Raw genomic sequence first — 20,939 nt, 5'->3', positions numbered from 1 at the left:
CTGTATAGCACAGGGAACTATATTCAATATCTTGTAGTAACCTATAAAAAAAGAGTATGAAAAGGAATATATGCGTGTATATGTATGACTGAAACATTATGCTGTACCCCAGAAATTGACACAACATTGTAAACTGACTATACTTCAATTAAAAGAAAGAAAGAAAGAACTGGCTGGTAAGAGAGGTATTCTTTATTGATAGAGATATCCATGGAAAAACAGGTAGCCTTGTGTTGAGTGTGACAGGCCATCAGAAGGCAGGGCTTCCTTAGGTTCTGTAGCTCCCTCTACGTCCTGATTCTGTGATTACACCTTGAAAGTACACTCCCTGAGTCCTTCCCATGGCACTACTGTTGATGTCCAGTGACCTGGGGTTTGAAGGCTGGCATCTCAAACTTTGTTTCTGCCTTCATGACTCTCAAAACTTGATGGAATGACAAAAAGGCTTTCTGATTTCTGAAGGGACACTCTCAGGAAACTATCTCAACTGTAAGAATAAAAAATACTCATCCTTTAGCCCAGTTTGTTTTCATTTGTTTACTTTATTATTTGCTTGTTTTTACTTCTAACACTTCTCTGGACCCCCACCCCCTCCTCATAGCAGCAGCTCCCACTACTTGCGGCATCTTTCCTTCAACCCAGTGGATCAGCAGGGTCCTCATAGCGGGGGAAGAACTCTCCAAGGGGGCACATTGTAAGCTTCACGATTTACTAACCTGTAGGTTCTGCTTTTTGTGATTTTTATGCTCCTAGGGGATCCTTCGTAGTAATCCAACTTCTTTAAATCATTATTTTGTTTTGATTCCTCTAGGTAGCTTTGGAGGAAAATCTAGCCATTATGGAGACCCAGATGCATTTCTTTTCTATCTTTCCTTTTAAAGGATGCAGTAAGAGGGTTCTTCATGACAAAATGCTCCAACTGAAGTCTGGAATGCATAAGCCCTTAGAGAAGAAGGGACCTGCTGAGAGGGGAGTGAATGAGCAGAAGACTCAGCCTGAGGAAGCAGGATTCTCCTCTGTGTCCCACAGTAGGTAAGAGACTCTGTTCAGAGGCTTCCACTGTCAGAATTAAGTCACTGCTGTCATAGCAGCTTTCAGGATCTGCATCCAGGCTCTGTGCCTTAATTGAAGGGCTTTCTCTTAAGATTTTCCTGGAAATTCTTTAGAGAAAAGCCTATAGCGTTTTTATTATTAATTATTTTTATATTATTCAGAGTAGTTTGGTTTTATTCAAACTAACAATGCATGTATGCACCAAATACATGATCTTCCTGGGGCTTGAGACTTCATGGAATTCTTCCCGTCACGTGAGTAATGTCTCTTTTCTGCACTGATGGGCGCACATGAGACTCTCCTGTTACCTCAGATGTTTCGCTGGTGAAAGCTGACCCGTCTCAGCACCTGAGGCGGCGGACTTTTGCAGAGGCTCGTCCATCGCCACTCAGTTCTCTACAGGTGCTCACGTCCCTGGTTTCTAAAGTGGCAATTTTGATAAGCTGAATTTTTAAAAATTAACTTTTATTGAGGTAACATTGACTTATAATATTATATGTTTCATGTGTACAATCTGATATTTCTATTTCTGTATATGCTACAGCATGATAAGCTCAATTTTTAAAATAAGCTTATAAAATTGGCAAATAATGGCCTGATGGCTAAATTTATCAAGTCTGTCTTTAATGACTGTTTCGCTATAGCTTTTTGAACACATTCAAATAATGTGGGGTTAATCCAGTACGCATTACCTGTGAGCACCAGTTACTGAAATACTAAATCATCACCAACTTGCTTAGTGGTTGGGGCACAGATTTGGAGGTGATTAAGATTCTGCTTCATGCTCCATTAGGTCACTGTCAGTATGTGCCACTTAAATTTCACTGACCCAGAGAATAATGTTAGAGCTGAAATAATCTTAGAGTTATTTTGTAATTGAGAATACTCAGGCCCAAAGATATAGCTGCTTGATCGAAGCTACACAATAGCCTTCAACAGAAATATTATAAGAATCCTGGGCTCTCAATTCACAAAGCCTACCCACTTTGTCAAATACATTTTTAAAATTTATGTTCCCATGATCATTCTTTTTTTTTATTTTACAAATAGACTTAATTTTAGAACAGTTTTAAATTCAGAGCAAAATTGAGTGGAAAGTACAGAGACTGCATACACCCTGTCTCCACACATGTGTGGCCTCCTCCCCCACTAGCAACATCCTGCACCAGACTGGTATATTTGTCACACTTGATAAATGTCATTGTCACTCAAAGTCCATGGTTTGTATTAAGATTCATTCTTGGTACTGTACATCCTATGGATATTGACAAAAGTATAATGACAAGCATCACCATTAATAGTATCGTATAGAATGACTATTCAGTGCCCTAAAAAAGTACTCTGTGCTCCACCCAGTCATCCTTCTCTCCCTTCTAATCCTTGGCAACCACTAATCTTTTTACTGCTGCCATAGTTTTGCCTTTTCCAGAATGTCATGTAGTTGCAATCATACACTATGTAGCTTTTTCCAATGGCTTCTTTCACATAGTAATATGCATTTAAGTTTCCTCCATGTCTTTTAATAGCTTGATTGCTCATTTTTTAAAAAGAATTGAATATTTTCCATTTTCTGGATGTACCACAGTTAATTTATTCATTTACCTACTGAAGGACATCTTGGTTTCTTCCAAATTTTGGCAGTTATGAATTAAGCTTCTGTAAACATTGTGTGGAAAATTTCATGGGGACACAAGTTTTCAGCTCATTTGGGCAAATAGTGAGGAGTGTGATTGTTGGGTCATATGGTAAGAATATGGTTAGTTTTGTAAGAAACTGCCTTCAAAAGTGGCTGTAGCATTTTGCATTCCCATCAGCAATGAATGAGAGTATTTTTTGTGCCACATCCTTACCAGCATTTGGTATTGTCAGCGTTCTGGATTTTCACCATTCTGACAGATGCGAAGTGGTATCTTGTTGTCTTAATTGGCAATTCCATGATGACATTGATGTTGAGCATCTTTTCATATGCTTACGTGCCCTCTGTATACCTTTGGTGTCTGTTCAGATCTTTTGCCTGTTATTTAATTGGATTGTTCATTTTCTTATTGTTGAGTTTTGAGAGTTCTTTGTATATTTTGGATAATAGTCCTTTATCGGGTATATATTTTGCAAATATTTCTCCATGTCTGTGATTTATCTTCTTACTCTTGTGACCGTATCTTTTGCAAAACAAAAGTTTTTTATTTCAATCAAGTCCAGATTATCAATTATTTCTTTTATGGATGATGCCTTTGGAGTTATATCTAAAAAGTCATCATCAAACTCAAGATTATCTAGATTTTCTGCTACATTACCTTCTAGGAGTTTCATAGTTTTTTTTTTTAACATTTAGGTTTATGATCTATTCTGAATTAATTTTTATGACGGTTGTAAAGTCTGCAACTAGATTCAGTTTTTTGCATGTGGATGTCTAGTTCTCCAGCACTATTTGCTGGAAAGACTGTCTTTTCTCAATTGTATTGCCTTTACTCCTTTGTCAAAGATCAGTCAACTATATTTTTGTGCATCTGTTTCTGGGCTCTTCTGTTCTCTTCCATTGGTTTGTCTGTTCTTTCACCAATACCACACTTTCTTGATTACTATAGCTTTATGGTAAATCTTAAAGTTGGTAGTGTCAGTACTCTGACTTTGTTCTTATCTTTCAATATTGTGTTCACTATTCTGGTTCTTTTGTCTCTCCATGTAAACCTTAGAATCAGTTTGCCAATATCCACCAAATAACTTGCTGGGATTTAGATTGGGATTGCTTTGAATCTTTAGTTGGGAAGAACTGACATCTTGACAATATTGCATCTTCCTATCCACAAATATGAAATATCTCTTCATTTATTTAATTCTTCTTTGATTTCCTTCCTCAGAGTTTTGTAGTTTGCCTCATATAGATCTTGTACATATTTTGTTAGATTTATACCTAAGGATATCATTTTGAGGGGTGTTAATGTAAATGGTATTGTTTCAACTTCAAATTCCACTTTTTCATTGCCTGGCATATAGGAAAACAACTGGCTTTGGCTAACAGTCCTTTATCAAGTCCTAATACAACATGTATTAACCTTGTATTCTGCAACCTTACTATAATCACTTATTAGTTCTAAGAGTTTTTTTGTTGATTCTTTCAGATTTTCTACGTAGACGAGAATGTCATTTGCAAATAATGACAGTTTTATTTCATCTTTTCCAATCTATAAACCTTTTATTTCCTTATCTTGTCTTATTGCATTAGCTAGGAATTCCAATATGATGTTGAAAAGGAGTGGTGAGAAAGGGTATCCTATAAGGTAAACAGAAGGACCTACTGTGTAGCACAGGGAACTATATTCAATATCTTGTAATAACCTATAATGGAAAAGAATCTGACTTATACCTATATCTATATCACTTTTCTGTACACCTGAAACTAACACAACATTGTAAATCACCTATACTGCAATAAGGGGAAAAAAAAAGGAGGGGGTGAGTATCCTTACCTTGTCTCGGACCTGAGTAGAAAAGCCTCTAGTTTCCTATCACTAGGTGTAATGTTAGCTGTATATTTTTTGTAGATATTCTTTATCAAATTGAGAAAGTTTCTCTTTATTCCCATTTTACTGGGAGGTTTGTTTTTTTTCCAATCATGAATGGGTGTTGGATTTTGTCAAGTGCTGTTTCTGCATCTATGTATATAATCACATGATTTTTCTTCATTAGCCTGTTGATGTGATGAATTACATCAACTGATTTTCAAATGCTCAAACCAGCTTTGCATGCCTGGGATAAATCTCACTTCATGATGTGTTGTATGATTCTTTTTTTTTTTATTGTTGGATTGCCGATATTTTCCTGAGAATTTTTGCATCTATGTTATGAGAGATATTGGTCTGTAGTTTGTTTTTTATAATGCCTTTGCCAGGTTTTGATATTAGTGTAATGTTAGCTTAAGAATGTTAGAATGAGTTAGAAAGTATCCCCTCTGCTTCTGTCTTCTGAAAGAGACTGTAGAAAATTGGTATAATTTTTTCCTTAATGTTTGGTAGAATTCACTAGTGAACTCATCTGGGCCTGGTGCTTTCTGTTTTGGAAGATTATTCATTATTGAATCTTTAATAGATATAGGTCTATAAAAATTATCTATTTCTTCTTGTGTGGATTTTGGCAGATTGTGTTTTCCAAGAAATTGGCCCATTTTATCTAGGTTATCAAATTTATGGGAATAGAGTTGTTAATAGTATTCCTTTATTGTCCTTTTAATGCCCATGGGATCTGTAATGATGTCCTCCTTTTCATTTCTTCTATTAGTAATTTGTGTCTTCTCTCTTTTTCTTAGTTAGTCTGTCTAGAGGCTTATTGATTTTATTGATTCTTTCCAACAATCAGCTTTTATTTAAAAAAATTACCCAAGTACACTTTAATTGTCATTGTGATAAGACCTATTTATTATTTGGAAATTGCCTGAGAATAAATGATAGACCTATAGAATCCAAACAATGAATGCTTCAATAATTGGCCTTGTCCTGGAAGTAGAAATAGTCTTACTTATCTCAGAGACCCTTGAAAGTCAGAACAGGAGGATGCATGGCACTGATAAAGAATACTAGATTCTGAGTTTGAAGCCAAAATTTTAAATAATGGCTCTTCCACCAACCAGTTGTGGTAGGTCAGGTATATTGCCTCCCCTGGCTTTATTGAGATACTATTGACATATATCAAATATTTTTCTTATTCTTTGTAAGCCTCAATGTCTTCATCCATAAAATAAGATGAGGTTCCTTCCCGCACTAGTATTTTCTACGTCTTGACATACTGGGCTGTTGAAGGGTCTGTAATCTTGGTAAATGCAGCCAGGACCAGGCCGTGGCCCCTGGTGCATATCTGTGTGTTGTGTGTGTGTTTCTTGCAAGGAGCACTGCGCTAATACTGCATCCTGAGATCTCAGAGCTGAAAGAGCAGATGAGAGAAGAACATCTTCTTAGCTGGAGAAAGAGAGTAAGATGATGGAGGGGAGGTGGGCAGCGACAGTTGTTGTGAATGAGAAAGCAGAAACTGAATGTCAAAAATCTGGAAACAGGAAAATTGAAACCTTTGGATCATTAAAATAGTGATTAGTAAGGGTTTATTGTGCATATAAAAACAGTCCAAAAACTGGGAGCTCTTAAACTGACAGTAGAATGAGGCTCAGAGGTGTGTTGTTATAAGGTAGCCTGTACAGGAGAATGCAGAGGCTTTTTATTATTTACAATGACTTGTTGCAGCATTAGAGCTTTCCAAGCAATAGAGGATTGGTTAAAAGTGGCCACCTCGTGCCAATTTAGGGGAACAGCTAAAGTTTCATTTATGATTTTCAGGGGCATTTACAAGATGCAGCCCAAGGTAATTTTTGCTTGTTTTGCAGAATAAGCTAAATTAAGTTTAGCTTCAGTGATTTTCTTAATAACATAATCAAAAGTATTGTTGTCATTATCTGTTTTAAAATATGTCGTTATATATAGTAGTTCAGTTTCCAACATCTGAGTCAAACCAAAGAGTATGTTTACAGAGTGAGTCCAGAACATGACCTAAATCAAGTCTAGTACCATTAAGGTGTTCTATGCATATGGACCGATTGCCAGCAATGAAGTTTACAGTGGTTATGGGCTGTCCTTTTGTTTCCACAGCTTCCTCTCAATACCAGATTAATTGACCGTAAGTTTTAGTTGAATGGTCAAGGGATGGATACCAAATCTTTCTGTCCTCCAAGCATGTGTAAACTCTGGTCATAATATTAACTGAGAGTCTTCCTGAGCATTTAAGTGGCTCCATAACCAACAATTGTTTTAATTAGTAAAGGAGGGTGTGTATTGAATGGTGGAACTTTGTGAGTGGAGAAAATCCTTAACAGAAAAAGGAACATGAGTTTGAAGGTTTTGTGTTTGTCAAACAGTAATACACAATTTTTATTGTTATAAAAATAAGTCCTGGGAAAGATGGAGGAGCCAGCAGAATCATGTCTTGGATGTAAACTGTCTACCTTGTGTTGTCATCTGCTTCAAAGGAAGATCTTTTTCCTGGAGATCCTTCATTTTAAGTCAACCATAGGTTGACAAGTCCAGGAGTCCAGGAGTCCAGGAGTCTGATGGTGGAAGTGAGGGTGGGGAGGCTCTCTCTAGTTGAAAGACATGGACCCAAGCTTCAATATCTTGTAATTTAAGTGCTGTGTGAGAAATGAAAAGAACCTGGTAGGGCTCTTTCCATCGAAGTTCAAGTGCACTGTTTTTCACTGATAGCTCTTTCAGAGTACTCAGTCTCCAGGTTCCAGTGTATGGATACAAAGTCCTTATCAGACTGAGGGTCTCGGAATGCCTCCTTGACCTGTTGAATATAAGCTTCTGAGTATTGTATTAGTGCTTTACAGTACTGGCTCATATGAGAATTTACAAGGGCAGGATATGCATGGAGTTCTCTCATCAAAGGCATGGGCTGCCCAGTGATGATTTCATAAGGTGTTAAATTTGTGTTTCCCAAAAGGTGTTGATCTCGTCATGAGGGCTAAGATGAACACTTTAGGACAAGGTATTCTTGTATTTTCAGTAACTTTTACCAATTTTAATTTTAGAATATCACTGGAACATTCAACTTTCCCTGAAGACTGAGGATGACAGGGGCAATGACAGTGCCAGAATGTTTGAATAACCTTTGTTATACAACCTTTGTTTTATAACCTGTCCAGTAAAATGAGTCCCTCTATCACTTGAAATTTCGTTTGGGATTCCCCATAGTAGAAAAACACTTTCTAATCATTTCTTTGCTGCTGTGGTGGCATCAGCTTTCCAACATGGGAAAGCTTCTGTTCCTCTAGAAATAGACATACCGTTACAAGTACATATTGATAGCCCATAAAGGAGACAGTTGAAAAAGTCTTATTTTAAATGTTCAAATGTTCCAGCTGGTGGGGAAGCAGCCACTGGAGTTACCTTAATGATTTTACCTAGGTTATCTGACTCGTAAGTTAAACATTGATTATAAACCTGTCTTGCTAATTTAGAACAATCACTCCACTAATATTTTTTTCATAATTTGAGTCATTTTGTCAATTCTATAATAGGTAGTCACATGAAGTGCTTGTTAGAGTGGTAATTTGAGGAATCCAGGAAGCATCAGACAGCCATTTGGGGCTTCCCAAAGTCCTCTTTTTAATTAAATATGCATCCTTCTTGGGTGCTACTTTTGTGTCTTTCAGCATCAGATACAATTTCGTATCTATTATACAAACTGTCTTAAGTAATCTGATTTGACTCTACAGTGGACCATAGGTTATGGAAACTGAGAAAAATGGCTATACAGAAAGTTTGGTTTCTGTTCCCTTGGCCATTTTATGGAGTCCATTTACATTACAAAGTTTTGGTACATTAGGAATTTCTTTGCATAAAAGTCAGTCATCGCATTTCCCTGGTATTCAGGGTCTCATCAGTGGGTATGAGCCTCAATTTTTATGACAGCAACTTGTGAGGGCAGTAATAGTGCAGAGAGGTCAGTAACCTGAAGTTCATTTTTATAGATGTACCACAAAGAAGAAAAATCTCTGTTCCCAGAGCATACCAAAGTCATGGACCACTCTGAAGGCATACCTGCTAACAGTGTAAACATTTGCGGTTTTTTTCTTTTGCCAATTCAAAGGCTCAAGTGAGATCAAACTGTTCTGCAGGTTGGGCTGAGTTAAACTGAGGAAGAGACTCCTCAATTCTAATTGAATAGTGATAGCACATCCAGTGTGATATTTTCTTTCAGAATTTTTGGCACAGGAGCCATCCGCAGAGAGTACTAAATCTGGATTGGCTAGTAGAGTTTCTTGGAAATCTAATCTAGGAGTTAGATTTGGGGAGCCCAATTCAACACAATTATGCGTCTCTCTCCTTCGCTGGGTAAGGGTAGCAGGGTTTAAAGAGCTGCAGCAAAGAATGCTCAGATTAGGAGACAAGTAGAATCTCGTAAGATGTTAGTCTACTAAGAAATGGTGTGTATGCTCAGTGTTTAGCAAACTTTGTACAACATAAGGAACCTGTAAATTTAATTCACTTCCCTGAACAAGTTTCAAGGAGGATTCTATAACTTTAGTGGCTGCAGCTACTGCCTTTAAACAATTGGGGTGTGCCCTGGCCGCTGGACCTGTAAACTGGAATAGCTGTATGTCTATGTTTAACTCCATGTTTTTAAGGAAGTACTCCCACAGCCTGATTTTACATTCCTAAACAAACAACATAAAAGGTTTAGTATAGCTGGGGAGTCCCAATGCAGGAGGATTTTGTAAAGCCCATTTAATTTCAGTAAAGTCTTCCTATTTTGTTTCCCAAGGAAGAGGTCCTTGAGTGTTATTTTTAGGCAGTTCATACATAGAGTGGAGAAGCTAACAAGCAAAAGTTAGGGACCCTGGCTTGGCAATATCCTGCTGGTGTGAGGAAGCCTCTAAGTTCTTTCTCAGTCGTGGGTTGGGGTTACTTGGGGTGGTACTTATTCCTTCTGGAGACAGAAAGTTTCCTTTTGCAGATAAATAATGACCTGGGTATCGTACCTTTCCTTGTAAAAACTGAAGCTTATCACGAGAGACCTTATGGCCTTTATAGGCCAGTTGTTGAAACAGATATTTTGAATTAACTTCTGAGTTCTCTCTAGATGAGGAACAAAAAAGTAAGTCATCTGCATTTGGAATCAAAGTAGATTTTCTGAGATTTTTGCATTGTATTTAAATCCTAATGCATCTGAAGCAGCAGTAATAATAATATCTTTCTGTACTTATATTACATTTGAGAAAGGCTTTTATACATAATAGCTCATAAATATTTACTAAGTGTATCATTTTCTGGATATCATGTTAGGCATTTGGAATCAATAAGATCTGGTCTCCTCCATGAAGAAGTTCAAACTGGTGGGGAAGAAAAATATACAAATAGACAGGTTCAACAGAATATTCTAACCGTCCTAGCCTCTGAGAGTTTCAGAAGCCCAGCTGCAAGGAGTGTAGGGCAAGGCCATCTTTTGCTAAGGTGTCACCCACTTCTGTATGTATTTCTGAGGACATTCCCATTTCACAGAACTCCCCACAAGTGAGTGCAGGGTCCTTCTTAGAGGAAGGGTTTTCTGCATCAGTAGAGAATCCGTAGGCTCCCTGAGAGGACGCTAGGGCAGGGACCTGAGAGGACGCTAGGGCAGGGACGCAGTGAGGGATGAGCGGAGGTTTGCAAGCGCTTCTCTTTTCCATTGTTGAAGAAATGTTTGCTGAGAGCCTCCTCTGTGTTTGCCTATATGCATAAGATGGACAAAACCCTCCCAGTTCTGAAAGAACTCTTAGTCTAGTAACCAGTAGCTGCCTAATGGCATGGGAAATGTTGGACAGAAATATGAATAAAGGACAGTGTAGTTTAAAGGTTCAAAGGGAGGTTTATGCTACCTGGGGGGATGACCTGCCCTGATCCCCATTCTTGTTCCTTCCAACACCTGGATTACCTGTTCCAGACCAGTGACTCTGGGCTTCAGGCAAAGTTCAGCTTCTCAGAAAACAAACAGCACCTGTGCCCCTGCTGGCACAATACAGGCGACACTGCCAAGGTCTCCAAGAGAAAGTGCTGAAGTCAGAAGTCACTGGTTCTGCTCTGGTACACCTGTAGAAACACAGAGGACATTAAGTTCACCATTACTTACCAAATTAATGAATTAAAAACTGTCTTCTTTTTGATAAGATAAATGCTTTACAGGCTCTGCTCTACTCATCCCAACATTTAAAATAAATTTCAATCCCACTCATATTTCTAAAAAGGCAAAGAAGCTATATTACTCTCACTTTGCAGATGAAGAAACTAAGGCACCAAATAGTACAGTGACTCCCCAGGTTTGCAGTGGGAGGGTAGAGTGCACTGGGGCTAAAACCCAGACCGGCTGATTCGTGCTCCTACATCTGATTGCTTTGCCTCCCTCAGAAACAAGATAAACTAAAACCTTCTCTTCTATTCTTTTTTGTAGCAAATTGTGGTTATGTTGGCCAGAATATCATGGGATTCTAAATTAGTTAAGATCATTTTTTGGAGATCATTTACCTGATGGGTAAAACACCATATTAGATACACTGAAAAATACAGAAGCAATAATGTATAGTGTTAAATTAAAGGCTTAAAGATGTCTTGCTAATTGAGTCTTAGCTGTCTTTGGAAAAGACACAGGTAGGTCCATCCTGGTGAGAGAAGAATTCTGCTGCCTAGGCCAAGTGGTCTCTTCTATCACATGATGATTTTCTTTTCAACTTTTCAATTAACACCTGGCTTTGTTTACTGTATTGACATGAATTAAAAGCTAAAGAGAGGGCCTGGGAACAGATTTTAAAGTAGAACTAGAGAGGGAAACCTGGTTCCATTTTCAGAAGTATGGACAGGGGGAAAGATGATCTTAGAAGGGGTCTTTTACGAAGAGGAACCCTTTTCATTTCCTTCTTTTATTCCCTTTACCACATGCAGGTCACTAAACATGAGCTAGAATTCAGTGTGGGGGCTCTTTTGGAGAAATTTTCAAAGCACTTTCTGCTGAAGCACCATAACCTATCAGTTACCCCTTTCCACCCTTATTGTTTCTTTTCTGCTTTAGGAAATATTCCTTGATCCAGGATCAGGCTCGAGAATTGACCCACCTGCGGCAAAAGATGAGAATCGGGGGGGCTATCTCTTCCCTCCTCATCCAGCACGTCAAGAACACAGTGAAGACCTTTGAGGAGCTCCTCCGCAGTAACAGCATTGACCACTACATGGAGCAGCATTTCCGTGAGCAGCTGGCCAAGGGCAGCCAGCTGGCGGAGAGCCTTGCCAGCAAATTCAGTACAGGTAAGTGGGCCCCAGGGATCGGGAGGGCCTTTAGTCCTTCCCAAGGACCTAGGCTCATACAGGCTCACACCCATCCACAAGTGACTTTTCAGTCTGGTGTCCTGCTTTGTATCACCATTTTGGGGCCACGGCAGAGTCAGGAACAACAACAGTGAGGCACACAGGGTTGGGGTGCCATGATGATTACCTATTCCTCCATCTCCCACAGAGTATGGGTGCTAGGGCAGGAGGCGTCACTAGGGGTGATAGTGTTTATCTGAGACTAACTGGCAGAAAGAGGTGGCACAGGGGCAGCTGGTTGTTGTGAAAAGAACCCTAAACTAGGAATCTGAAGATGCTTGCTCTCGCCTATATGTGTTCACTACTAACTCTGGACATGTTCATATTTCTTTTGATATCTATTTCCTTTACCTAAAAAATTAGGTCAAATAATATCAGCCCCTAAATGCCACATGATTATTCTAAAAATCAAACAACAATATTAATCAGTGCACTTCAAAAAGTGATAAAAAGAATCATGATGATTTGGAAATGGTTTAGGCACTGCATGTACTAGTACCTGGCTGTGGGAATATTTCTTATTTCAGGAGCCTTTTACATAGAATATTCCCTAGAGACCTGAGGGCACAAAGTAAGAGCAGGCTTGAGGCCACTGTGGGGGCTCGTGATGGCAGATGAAGAGGTGAGACAGGGCTGTCTGTCACCTCTACAGAGACAGGAGTAGGTTGTGCATGAAAGTGTGATATAACACACAGACACAGGACTAGGGACCAGCCTTGCGGCAGGACTTGGAGGCTCTGGCCAGTGTGGTCCAGAGGCCAGTTAGACAAGAATCTCAAGATCTTTGGAAAAAAAGACACTTTCAGCTTTTTATTGTGACTCAGAGCAGAGCAAGCAGAGGTAATGATCTTCGTGGTGGGTTCGGGAAAGCCTGCCTAGCAAGTTCCGTAAATACTCAACCCAAGTTCTTCTGAAAAAATTCAGAGTATCCCAGACTCAAGCGACAAGCAATTCTGTGTCTCTCATCCCAGAGAGAAAAGCCAGTGTTCATTTGTATTCTGGGAAATGAGAGCTGCTTAAATTTTGACTGGTCCTCTTTGAATCTGGTTTTCAGATGACTGTATGAGTAAGAAGAATCAAACAGGACAGACGCTGCGGAACCTCAGGTAACTCCAAATTTTCAAGGGCTATGAAAGATACGATCTGGAGGAGGATCCAGAAGCGAGAGCCAGAAGGTCAAAGGAGAAGGGGCTCTCACACCCTGTAAAAAAACAAACGGTTGATTATACCATCAAACCATTATGGATCCTTAGTGATAAAGTGGTCTCATTTCCTGTTTTTAAAATGTATTATTCTTTTGGCCTCCACTCTTACATCAATTCACTGATTTAATAATATAGAGCTGCTCTAACCTAACTACCCAGTCCTCAGGGTTTCCTGTACTCCCATGGTCCCCTCTGATTTCCCCTGGATCCGTAAAGACTGGAGTGAGATTATGCCTGGTATCTTCAAGAGTGACCCAGTGGGTGCCGGCAAATGTTAAATGCCTTCAAATTTTCTTTGAAAAAAGAGATTTACACTGTATGACTATAGCTAGGGAGGGGGGTCTAGAAATTACAAGACACCTGGAAGGCAACATCGTCTCAGGAAGCAGTTTTAAATGGGCCACTGCAAATACTATTTAATGGATCATTCGCAGAGATTGTTGAACTCTTACAGACCTTTGGGTGTCTTGTGAAGGAACCGTAAGTGTTTAGAGGGCCTGATGGGTCTTCTGTCTTTCTCAGAATGTTTGTGGCCAAGGCATTGGACAACTGTTGTTCTCTCCTGCCCCCAGCTCTCTACCCCAAACAGAAACGAATTGTTTGGCTTCTCTAACGGAACAGTCTCCTTGACTTCTGGGTCCTCTCCTGTGAGCTCCCAGATCAGTATAGCTGTGGCATTCAGGTGACCTTCATTTTTCCTTCTGTCTTTCTTACCCACCAGTATCTTAAGGGAGATGCATAAGAAGGGTAAAGTGATGGAAGTCCTAGAGACCAAGCAGGACGCGCGGCCCCAGACTTGGCCCCAGACCCGCTCCAGCAGCCACGCCCAGCCCGCCGCCCATCGCCCCCCCAGCAGCACCTCCCGGCTGCTTGGTGAGCAGGAAGTGCGCCCTGCAATGAATGTGGCCAGTGAGTACCAGAGAGCCTCCAGTTTCTGGGTGCTTGCTCATCTGTCTAGACCAAGAGGAGGCATCCTGGCAGCCAGGCCCAGCAGATTCACTGTGATGTACCTGGTTGAGCACAGGTCTGGGACTCAGTGCCAAGCCAGACTCCAGGGGTGTCAGATAGCTTTTCCCCATTCCTAGTCCCGCATGTCATCAGCCACGAGACCCCCTCTGGCACATACATAGGGTCGGACTTGAGGGGAAGGGTCTGAGTTGGGAAAGGGAGGGGACAAATGCTCCATCATCACTGCAAACACAATCTTTCAGACCACAGATGCAAATGTCACTAACATTGGGCCTCTGTTCTTGGAATCCTTTGGGTAAACAGCCACAGTTCCTGTTTTCTATTCACCACTAAATATTCTTTATCATTTGTGGATTTACAGATCCCACCCATCATTCATCATCATCATCATCATCATCATCATCATCATCATCATCATCATTATTATTATTATTATTATTATTATTATTATTATTATTATTATTATTATTATTATTATTCAGCTGTAATATCCTCTAAACCATCAATACCTGGGCCAGGCTGAATCTGTCACCAGCATGCCTTTCCCCAGAATTCCCCAAGGAGGGCCCTTGGGTAGCCATGGTGGGGGTAGGAGGAGGAGAGTAAGTTTAAAACCAAACCTTCATTTTCTCCTGCTCAGCCTTCTCTTTATTTTCCCTCCTTAGACAAGCATTTGTAGACAACTATATGAGTCAAATTCTGGTGTTAAAAGCCAGGGACCAGGAAATCATCCTTAGCCCCTGGCTATATCTGATTTTTTTTTTCTGAATTGACTATTTCAGGTATGAATAAGCTATAATGGGTTTTGACCTGGTACTATTCCTGTTTTTCATTTTACCCTGAGGAGCAAAGCAGCATAATGTTTCCCCCGCGAGTATACCAGCCAAGGAAAGACAGGAGATGCACGTTTATTGAGCACTTACATGCTTACATTATTGACCACGACACATATGTTGCCCCTGTTACTGAGGATAGCCATCCTCTCAAACGGGTGGTGTCCTGATTTTACAGCACAGCCGAGGACACTGAGGCCTAGCAAAGTCAGGGAGCATACTGAAGACAGTCCAGCTTGGGGTGACGTCATGGCGAGCCTGCCTGCCTCTGACGCCGAAACTGTCCACTGCACTGCAGCCTGGGCAGTCAGGGACCAAGCAGGGAGGGAGCCGCCCGTTTGCACACCTCTTTTACTAGGCTTCTGAAGCCAGTTTCCCCATTCCGCTCTTTCTGCCCCTATGCCCAGCACAAAGGTCTAGCCTCTGAAAATGAGACAAGATGCCATACACATTGCACTTCCATCCATGAACTTATAAATGGATGGGCTGCCCTGGATATGTCTGTGATAACTTCCAAGGAGCCAGTGGGAGTTTTGTGTGTATCCTTGAACTCAGTTGCCCAGAGGCACTTGGTTGGTTCCACCTCAACGATGCCCTGAGAGACAGCAGGAGAAGGGCAAACACATCTTCCCCTCACCTGCAGTTCCTGCCACCACTTGTAAGAATGGCCACACTTGAGATGTGGCCTCTGGAGTGGCACTCCCAGAATGCATCAGCCTTGTTCTCTGCTACCTCTGTCTCTCCTGAGGGAGACTGAAGCCCCTCTTCTTCCCATCTGAAGTCATCATTCTCTCAGAGGGGCAATGGCTTATCACTGCTCCTTTGATTTGGGGGCCAGAACTTCTAGGGTAGTTAGCAATGGTGTGTGGCGGGTGCGGCAGCTTCACTGTGAGGCTGAGTTCCCCTCACAGGAGGCTGTTCTTTGCCGCTTTCCGCGTGCGGTGTAGGGCATGTTGCCTGTGTTGTGTGGCCGGGGGAGACTGGGACAAGAAAGTGCTGATCACTGTTACTAACAGACTTGGAACCTCCCATGGCCTTGGCTGAGAATAAGCTGATTTTCTGTGGTGGGGAATAAAGAAGCTTTGGAAGGGGTTGGGAATCACATTTTGATTGCGTTCCTACCTTAAGTGAGGCTTTGAAGTAAAGTAGTTTACCTTACTCTTTATTTCACAGTGATGCTAATTACATCTGGTATTATGTAAACCGGGGGAGGAGCAATCTGCTGGATACTGATTTAAGCATGCAGTTCCCTAGAGGAACTTGGCTTGGTGGAGGGAAACAGGACCACACTCTACCTGCTCGGTGGAGAAATGTGACTACCCTGTGGCCCTTGATGATAATCCTTGTAATCCTTGAAAGGTTCAGACTCTTAAACTTTTCTCTGAATTATGGCCCTGCCATGCAGCTGGGTTTTTCTCTAAAGGGAGACAGCAAAGGACAGGGCCATGTTCTCATAGCATCCTCGAGCTGTAAGGATGCTATGTATTTTTGGGTTCTACAATCCCCCATGTAGAAGTACCCCAGTCACTCTTTGGGCAGGAGCCAGACAATCTGAGCTATATTTAAGAGTTATTTTTTGCCGTCTCATGAGCCATCTGGGTGGGATGCAAATCGCCACTTCCCTGTCTCAGTCACTCCCTCAGCCTCATCGGCGTCCAGAGTCAGCTGAGGCAGGAGTGAGAAAACCCTGTCTAGGTTTTCTGCGCATCGGCCAGAAGTGGAAGCCGTTTCCCCTTCCTCTTCCAACAACCCCAATACAGGACAGTCTCAGGAAGGAGCAGCCGCTGTGCTGCTGGCAAGGGCCTCGACTGCGGGTGAGTGGATCACCGGTTCTCAGACCAGCAGATTGCTTCACGTCCTTCCTCTCAGGACTTCGCAGATTGGCAATGAGTCCTGCTGTTGGAGGACACATTTCTGAAGTACCTCCCTGGGATCACTCCAGCACGGGGGACCATGGAGGGAGCTAGGAGGGGGCCCCACTCCTCTTCCTGTGTGTGCACTGTGACCCTCAGACACCACATCTAATAGCTACTTCTTGGTATCATAGGCCGGGAATGCCAGTAACCTTGGGGTGAAACTTACAGTCCTTGGAAAATAAGTTTTTAGCTAATACTCAGCAGTAGGCGGGGGTCACTGGTACCTGCCTTAGTCTTCATTCCATGGATTCCTTTATTCGTTTTCTAAGGCTGCTGGAACGAAGAATCACTAACTGGATGTTTTAAAACAACAGAAACTTGTTCTCTCACAGTTCTGGAGGCTAGGAGTCTGAAATCAAGGTGTGAGCAGAGCCAGCTCCCTTTTGCTCGCCTCTTCCTGACCTCTGGTGGTTGCTGGGAGCACTCCTTGGCGTGCAGATGCATCACTCCAGTCTCTGCCTCCATTGTCACATAGTCTTCTCCCTCCATGTGTCTCTTTATCTGTGTGTCTCCTCGCTTCTTGTAAGGACTTTAGTCATGTTGGATTTAGGATCCACTCTCATCCAGTATCATCTCATCTTAACTGATTACATCTGCAGAGACCCTACTTTCAAGTAAGGTCACCATGGTCTGAGGTTCCAGGTAGACGTGGATTTTGGGGGGACGCTATTCAGCCCAGCATAATTATTTGTAAAGCACTTCGTTTCTGACTCTCCCATTTGTTTCTCATTCATATTCCCTCCTGGACAGATGTCAGCCCAGCCACTCCTGCTGATTCAGCTTTATTGCACAGCAACCATTCAGAAGCCGTGTCTGCCCAGCCCTTCTCTCCTTTGAGTGCCGCCACACAGCCGAGCGGGACACCAGACCCTGGGCTTCATGGCAGCAGTGGCCCATGGGATGAGATGAGGCCTCAGAAGATGAATGCATCTGGGAACCTGTCCTCCTCCTCCTCTCTGTACCGGCCTGACTCTAAGCCCTCTGGTAAAACACGATGAGCAGGTGGTGAAGCGGAGTCCGTTGGCAGGAATGACACATTCCTTTCCTGGCCAGACGGTTGTTTGTTTCTCTGTTAGACCCTGGCTCACAGAAGTGGGTGAGAAGGTGAAGGGGCAGTGTTCTGCCAGAGAGTGAAGTCCCAGCCCAGTCCTGGTGCTTCTGTCTGCCTCTCCCACTTCCTTAGCTAGGCATTCACTCTGGGCAGGAGAGTAAAGGAAGTCAGGGGCATCCTGAGGCCTTCTGCAGGGAGGATGAGTTGCCTCACATTGTGTGCTCCCTTTTCTCGGTGCTACAACCTTCTTAAGCCTACGTTTAGACTGTTCTGGAATTCCAAGCGTTGACTTCCTTGGGGAGGTCTTTCTTAGATCAAGAGCTATTGCAGGATAGGAGACTATTTCTGCGCGTGTGCGCACATGCACACATACACACACATTTTGTATACAACTATAAGCCAATCTTGCCTCTCAAACTTTGCTATTGGATTTGGAGCCAGGCATCCTGGCTCCCAGAGGTTTGGGCCACAGCCATGTAGAGGAATGGCTTGAAGCAGCCCAGGTTCTGAGATGCAGGTAGTATAACAATACAACACTTGAAATTCTCAGAGAAAAAGCTGGCCCTAATCAAGATGTCTTGGGGGATGAAACCTATTTTTGGTCTCTTTCCCGTTCCCTTTGGGCATCTTTTTCCTCCTTGAAGGTGTTCCCTTCTCTCTTGTTCCTCTTCCACATCCTGACACCTCCCCAGGCTCTTCCTTGTCACTTTTCACCATATCACTCATTATTCATAGCCTGATCTGATTTCCTGTGCATTTAGCTCAGTCTTTCTGTTAGTGGGTGAATTGTAAAGGCTGTTGAGCAGTGGGTCGTCAGGTAGGAGAGGTATGAGATAGAAAGGGAGGCCCTCTGGTTGCTGCGGAAGGAGGCGGATGGGCTTGCCCATCGTTAGGCCAGCCCCACCTAGAGGGCTTTACCAGTTTCTCACCCTTGTTCTCCAGTCCAGCGTCCATCTCCCTCAGGTGTGCGCAGCCTCTGTCTGGGAGGAGGTCCTGGGGAGTTTCCTTAGGGGGCTAGCTTGTGACTGAAAGCCCGGGAGCTCTTTAAACACAGTTTCCTTGTGCTTCCTGGGTGCCCAGGTGAGAGGAGGAAGTTGACAGAAGTATAGCTTTGGGCAGGAATCTGACAGAGTCTGGGCAGGTCCCCCACCCTCCCACCTGCCCGTGAGTGACCAGCCTTCCCCATTTCCTATCTCTCCCGTGTCTTGGTGGTGTGCAACAGGGGCCGCCCTGCTGGAAAAGAATCTGGTTGAGATCCAGAACCTGCGCCAGCGCCTGGAGGAATCTGTATTCGTCAATGACCGCCTGCGAGAGAGGCTGGAACACGTGCTCAGCAATGCTGACCAAGGAAAGGGTAGGAAAGGCACCAAAACTTCCTGGTTCTGTCCACATCTAGAGAGTCCCACAAGGGCGTAGAGGTTTGCAGTTATAAGGCACATTGGTGTGCACTACTTCACCCTTCCTCACAATCAGCCCAGAGAGGGAAGCAGGGCAGACACTATTGTCCTTAATTTGTAAATAAAGACACCAAGTGGCTTACCAGGCAGGGCTAGTTCTCACCCTCAGGGCTGTCTGATGTGATCCCCATTCTTGCAACTCCCTGTACCACCGGGTGCTGGCTCTGGGCTTGTGGCCTGACTGGCAGGCGGTAAAGCTGAGGCTTCCATGGTGCCTGCTTCAGCAGAGGGAGGACCACGTCTCACCATCACGTTACTACCATGTGCCCTGGATACCACCTGCCGCTTCCCCTATGTGAAGGGCCCGTACTCCCACACTTGCCACCCAGATGCTCTCACTTAGAAACCAGTACTTCCACATTCCTTCTCCCTTGTCAGGATCAGAAGGATGGGGACTAGGGCCCCTAATACATCACAGCAGCAACCTGCGGGGAGGGGGAAGGCCCTGTTCCACAGCCGCAGCCATTGCCCATGAATGTGTAGCCCATCGTGGTGTGACTCAGCCACAACACACTCCTGTCCTGGTGCATGAGGCTCTCAGATTTCTTGCTTGGCTGGGGCTGACGCTTTGGTGGATTCAGGAAAGTATATCTTTGAAAGCATCTGTTACCCAAATGTGTGACTTGTCTAGGTTGTTTTTATTCCCTGAGACAATATCCACTTTTGTTTTCCATGGATAGAACCCAGAGTCCATGCCTCAGCTCAACAACAAGAAAAGAGCCTTTAGGGAAGCAAGCTGGAGTTTTCGGGCTTACAGAGGACAAAACCCGAGCTTGGTCACTTCCATATCCCTCCTTTCCACAGCAATACCCAGCTGCAGAAGCAAAGAAAAGAGGGTGGCAAGTACAAAAATTGCCCAGACCCATGTGGCCCAGTCTAGATGAGGCTGCTGCTTATGAGGTTCCACCTATAGGCCCTTAGACCCCAAGCTCTACAGGTGAATAGCACTGGGAAATTCACATTTCTTGTATAAGTCCCTTCCCCCATCTTTGCAGCTAACCACTGGCTGTGAGCTGAATACCAGCTTGGTGTCTCTCTCCGTCTGCCTTCCCCACTTCCAGCTGAGTGTGAATAAGGAAGGGGAGGGATGTCGGTTTCTTTTTGGAGCGACTGGTGAAGAGAGTTCCCCAAATCTCTCCAGGCTTCATCGCTGCTCTGTCTCTCCCTCCCTAGACACCGCGCCGTCACCTCCAGGTGTCTCCCTCGCACACACTCAGCGTCACTCCTCCAGCTCTGATCAGGTCATCTTCTGACATGCCACCTGGAGGGTCCAGAGCAGTGTTCTCCAGATTTCCCAGCCCTACCCAACAGCATTTGTGGGTATAAACTTGGAGGCATCAAACATTACCTTTAAACAAATGGATCAAAATTAATAAATTATTATTTGAAAATTGTTTACATCTGTTTTTTAACTGTCTATAAAAATAAAGATTGTGCAGGGAAAAATAAAATTCAGAATGACCTGAAATTTATAGAAAAGGTTAAAGGAAAAATGACTTTTCTCTATTAGCTATCTCTATTTCAGAGAACTAGACTCAAAAGGCTAAAGCTGGGAGAAGGTCAGAGCTATTGAGAGTGGGG

At 42.9% G+C, this 20,939-nt stretch overlaps 1 protein-coding gene across 1 annotated transcript; it reads left to right on the top strand.

The window, feature by feature from the left end:
* Window positions 1-888: 888 nt before the first annotated feature.
* LOC105103157 (myomegalin) lies at window positions 889-20,691 on the top strand. Its single transcript, XM_010996679.3, has 7 exons — window positions 889-1,032; window positions 11,635-11,867; window positions 12,982-13,033; window positions 13,854-14,041; window positions 17,601-17,834; window positions 19,124-19,255; window positions 20,532-20,691. Exons 1-7 carry the CDS (start codon window positions 911-913, stop codon window positions 20,609-20,611), a joined length of 1,041 nt encoding a protein of 346 aa, XP_010994981.1. The 5' UTR covers window positions 889-910; the 3' UTR covers window positions 20,612-20,691.
* Window positions 20,692-20,939: the final 248 nt, after the last annotated feature.

Source organism: Camelus dromedarius, chromosome 23, assembly GCF_036321535.1.
Source record: "Camelus dromedarius isolate mCamDro1 chromosome 23, mCamDro1.pat, whole genome shotgun sequence".
In the NCBI taxonomy this organism is placed as follows: Eukaryota; Metazoa; Chordata; class Mammalia; order Artiodactyla; family Camelidae; genus Camelus; species Camelus dromedarius.
This window is presented reverse-complemented; position numbering and strand designations above follow the sequence as displayed.

Bases quoted from the DNA above. Each gene is read 5' to 3' on its own strand.
- LOC105103157 (XM_010996679.3), top strand. From the start codon at position 911: ATGCTCCAACTGAAGTCTGGAATGCATAAGCCCTTAGAGAAGAAGGGA. The intron at 14,042-17,600 runs GTGAGTACCAGA...CCTCCTGGACAG, and splicing joins CCCTGCAATGAATGTGGCCA to ATGTCAGCCCAGCCACTCCT. The intron at 19,256-20,531 runs GTAGGAAAGGCA...CTCCCTCCCTAG, and splicing joins CAATGCTGACCAAGGAAAGG to ACACCGCGCCGTCACCTCCA.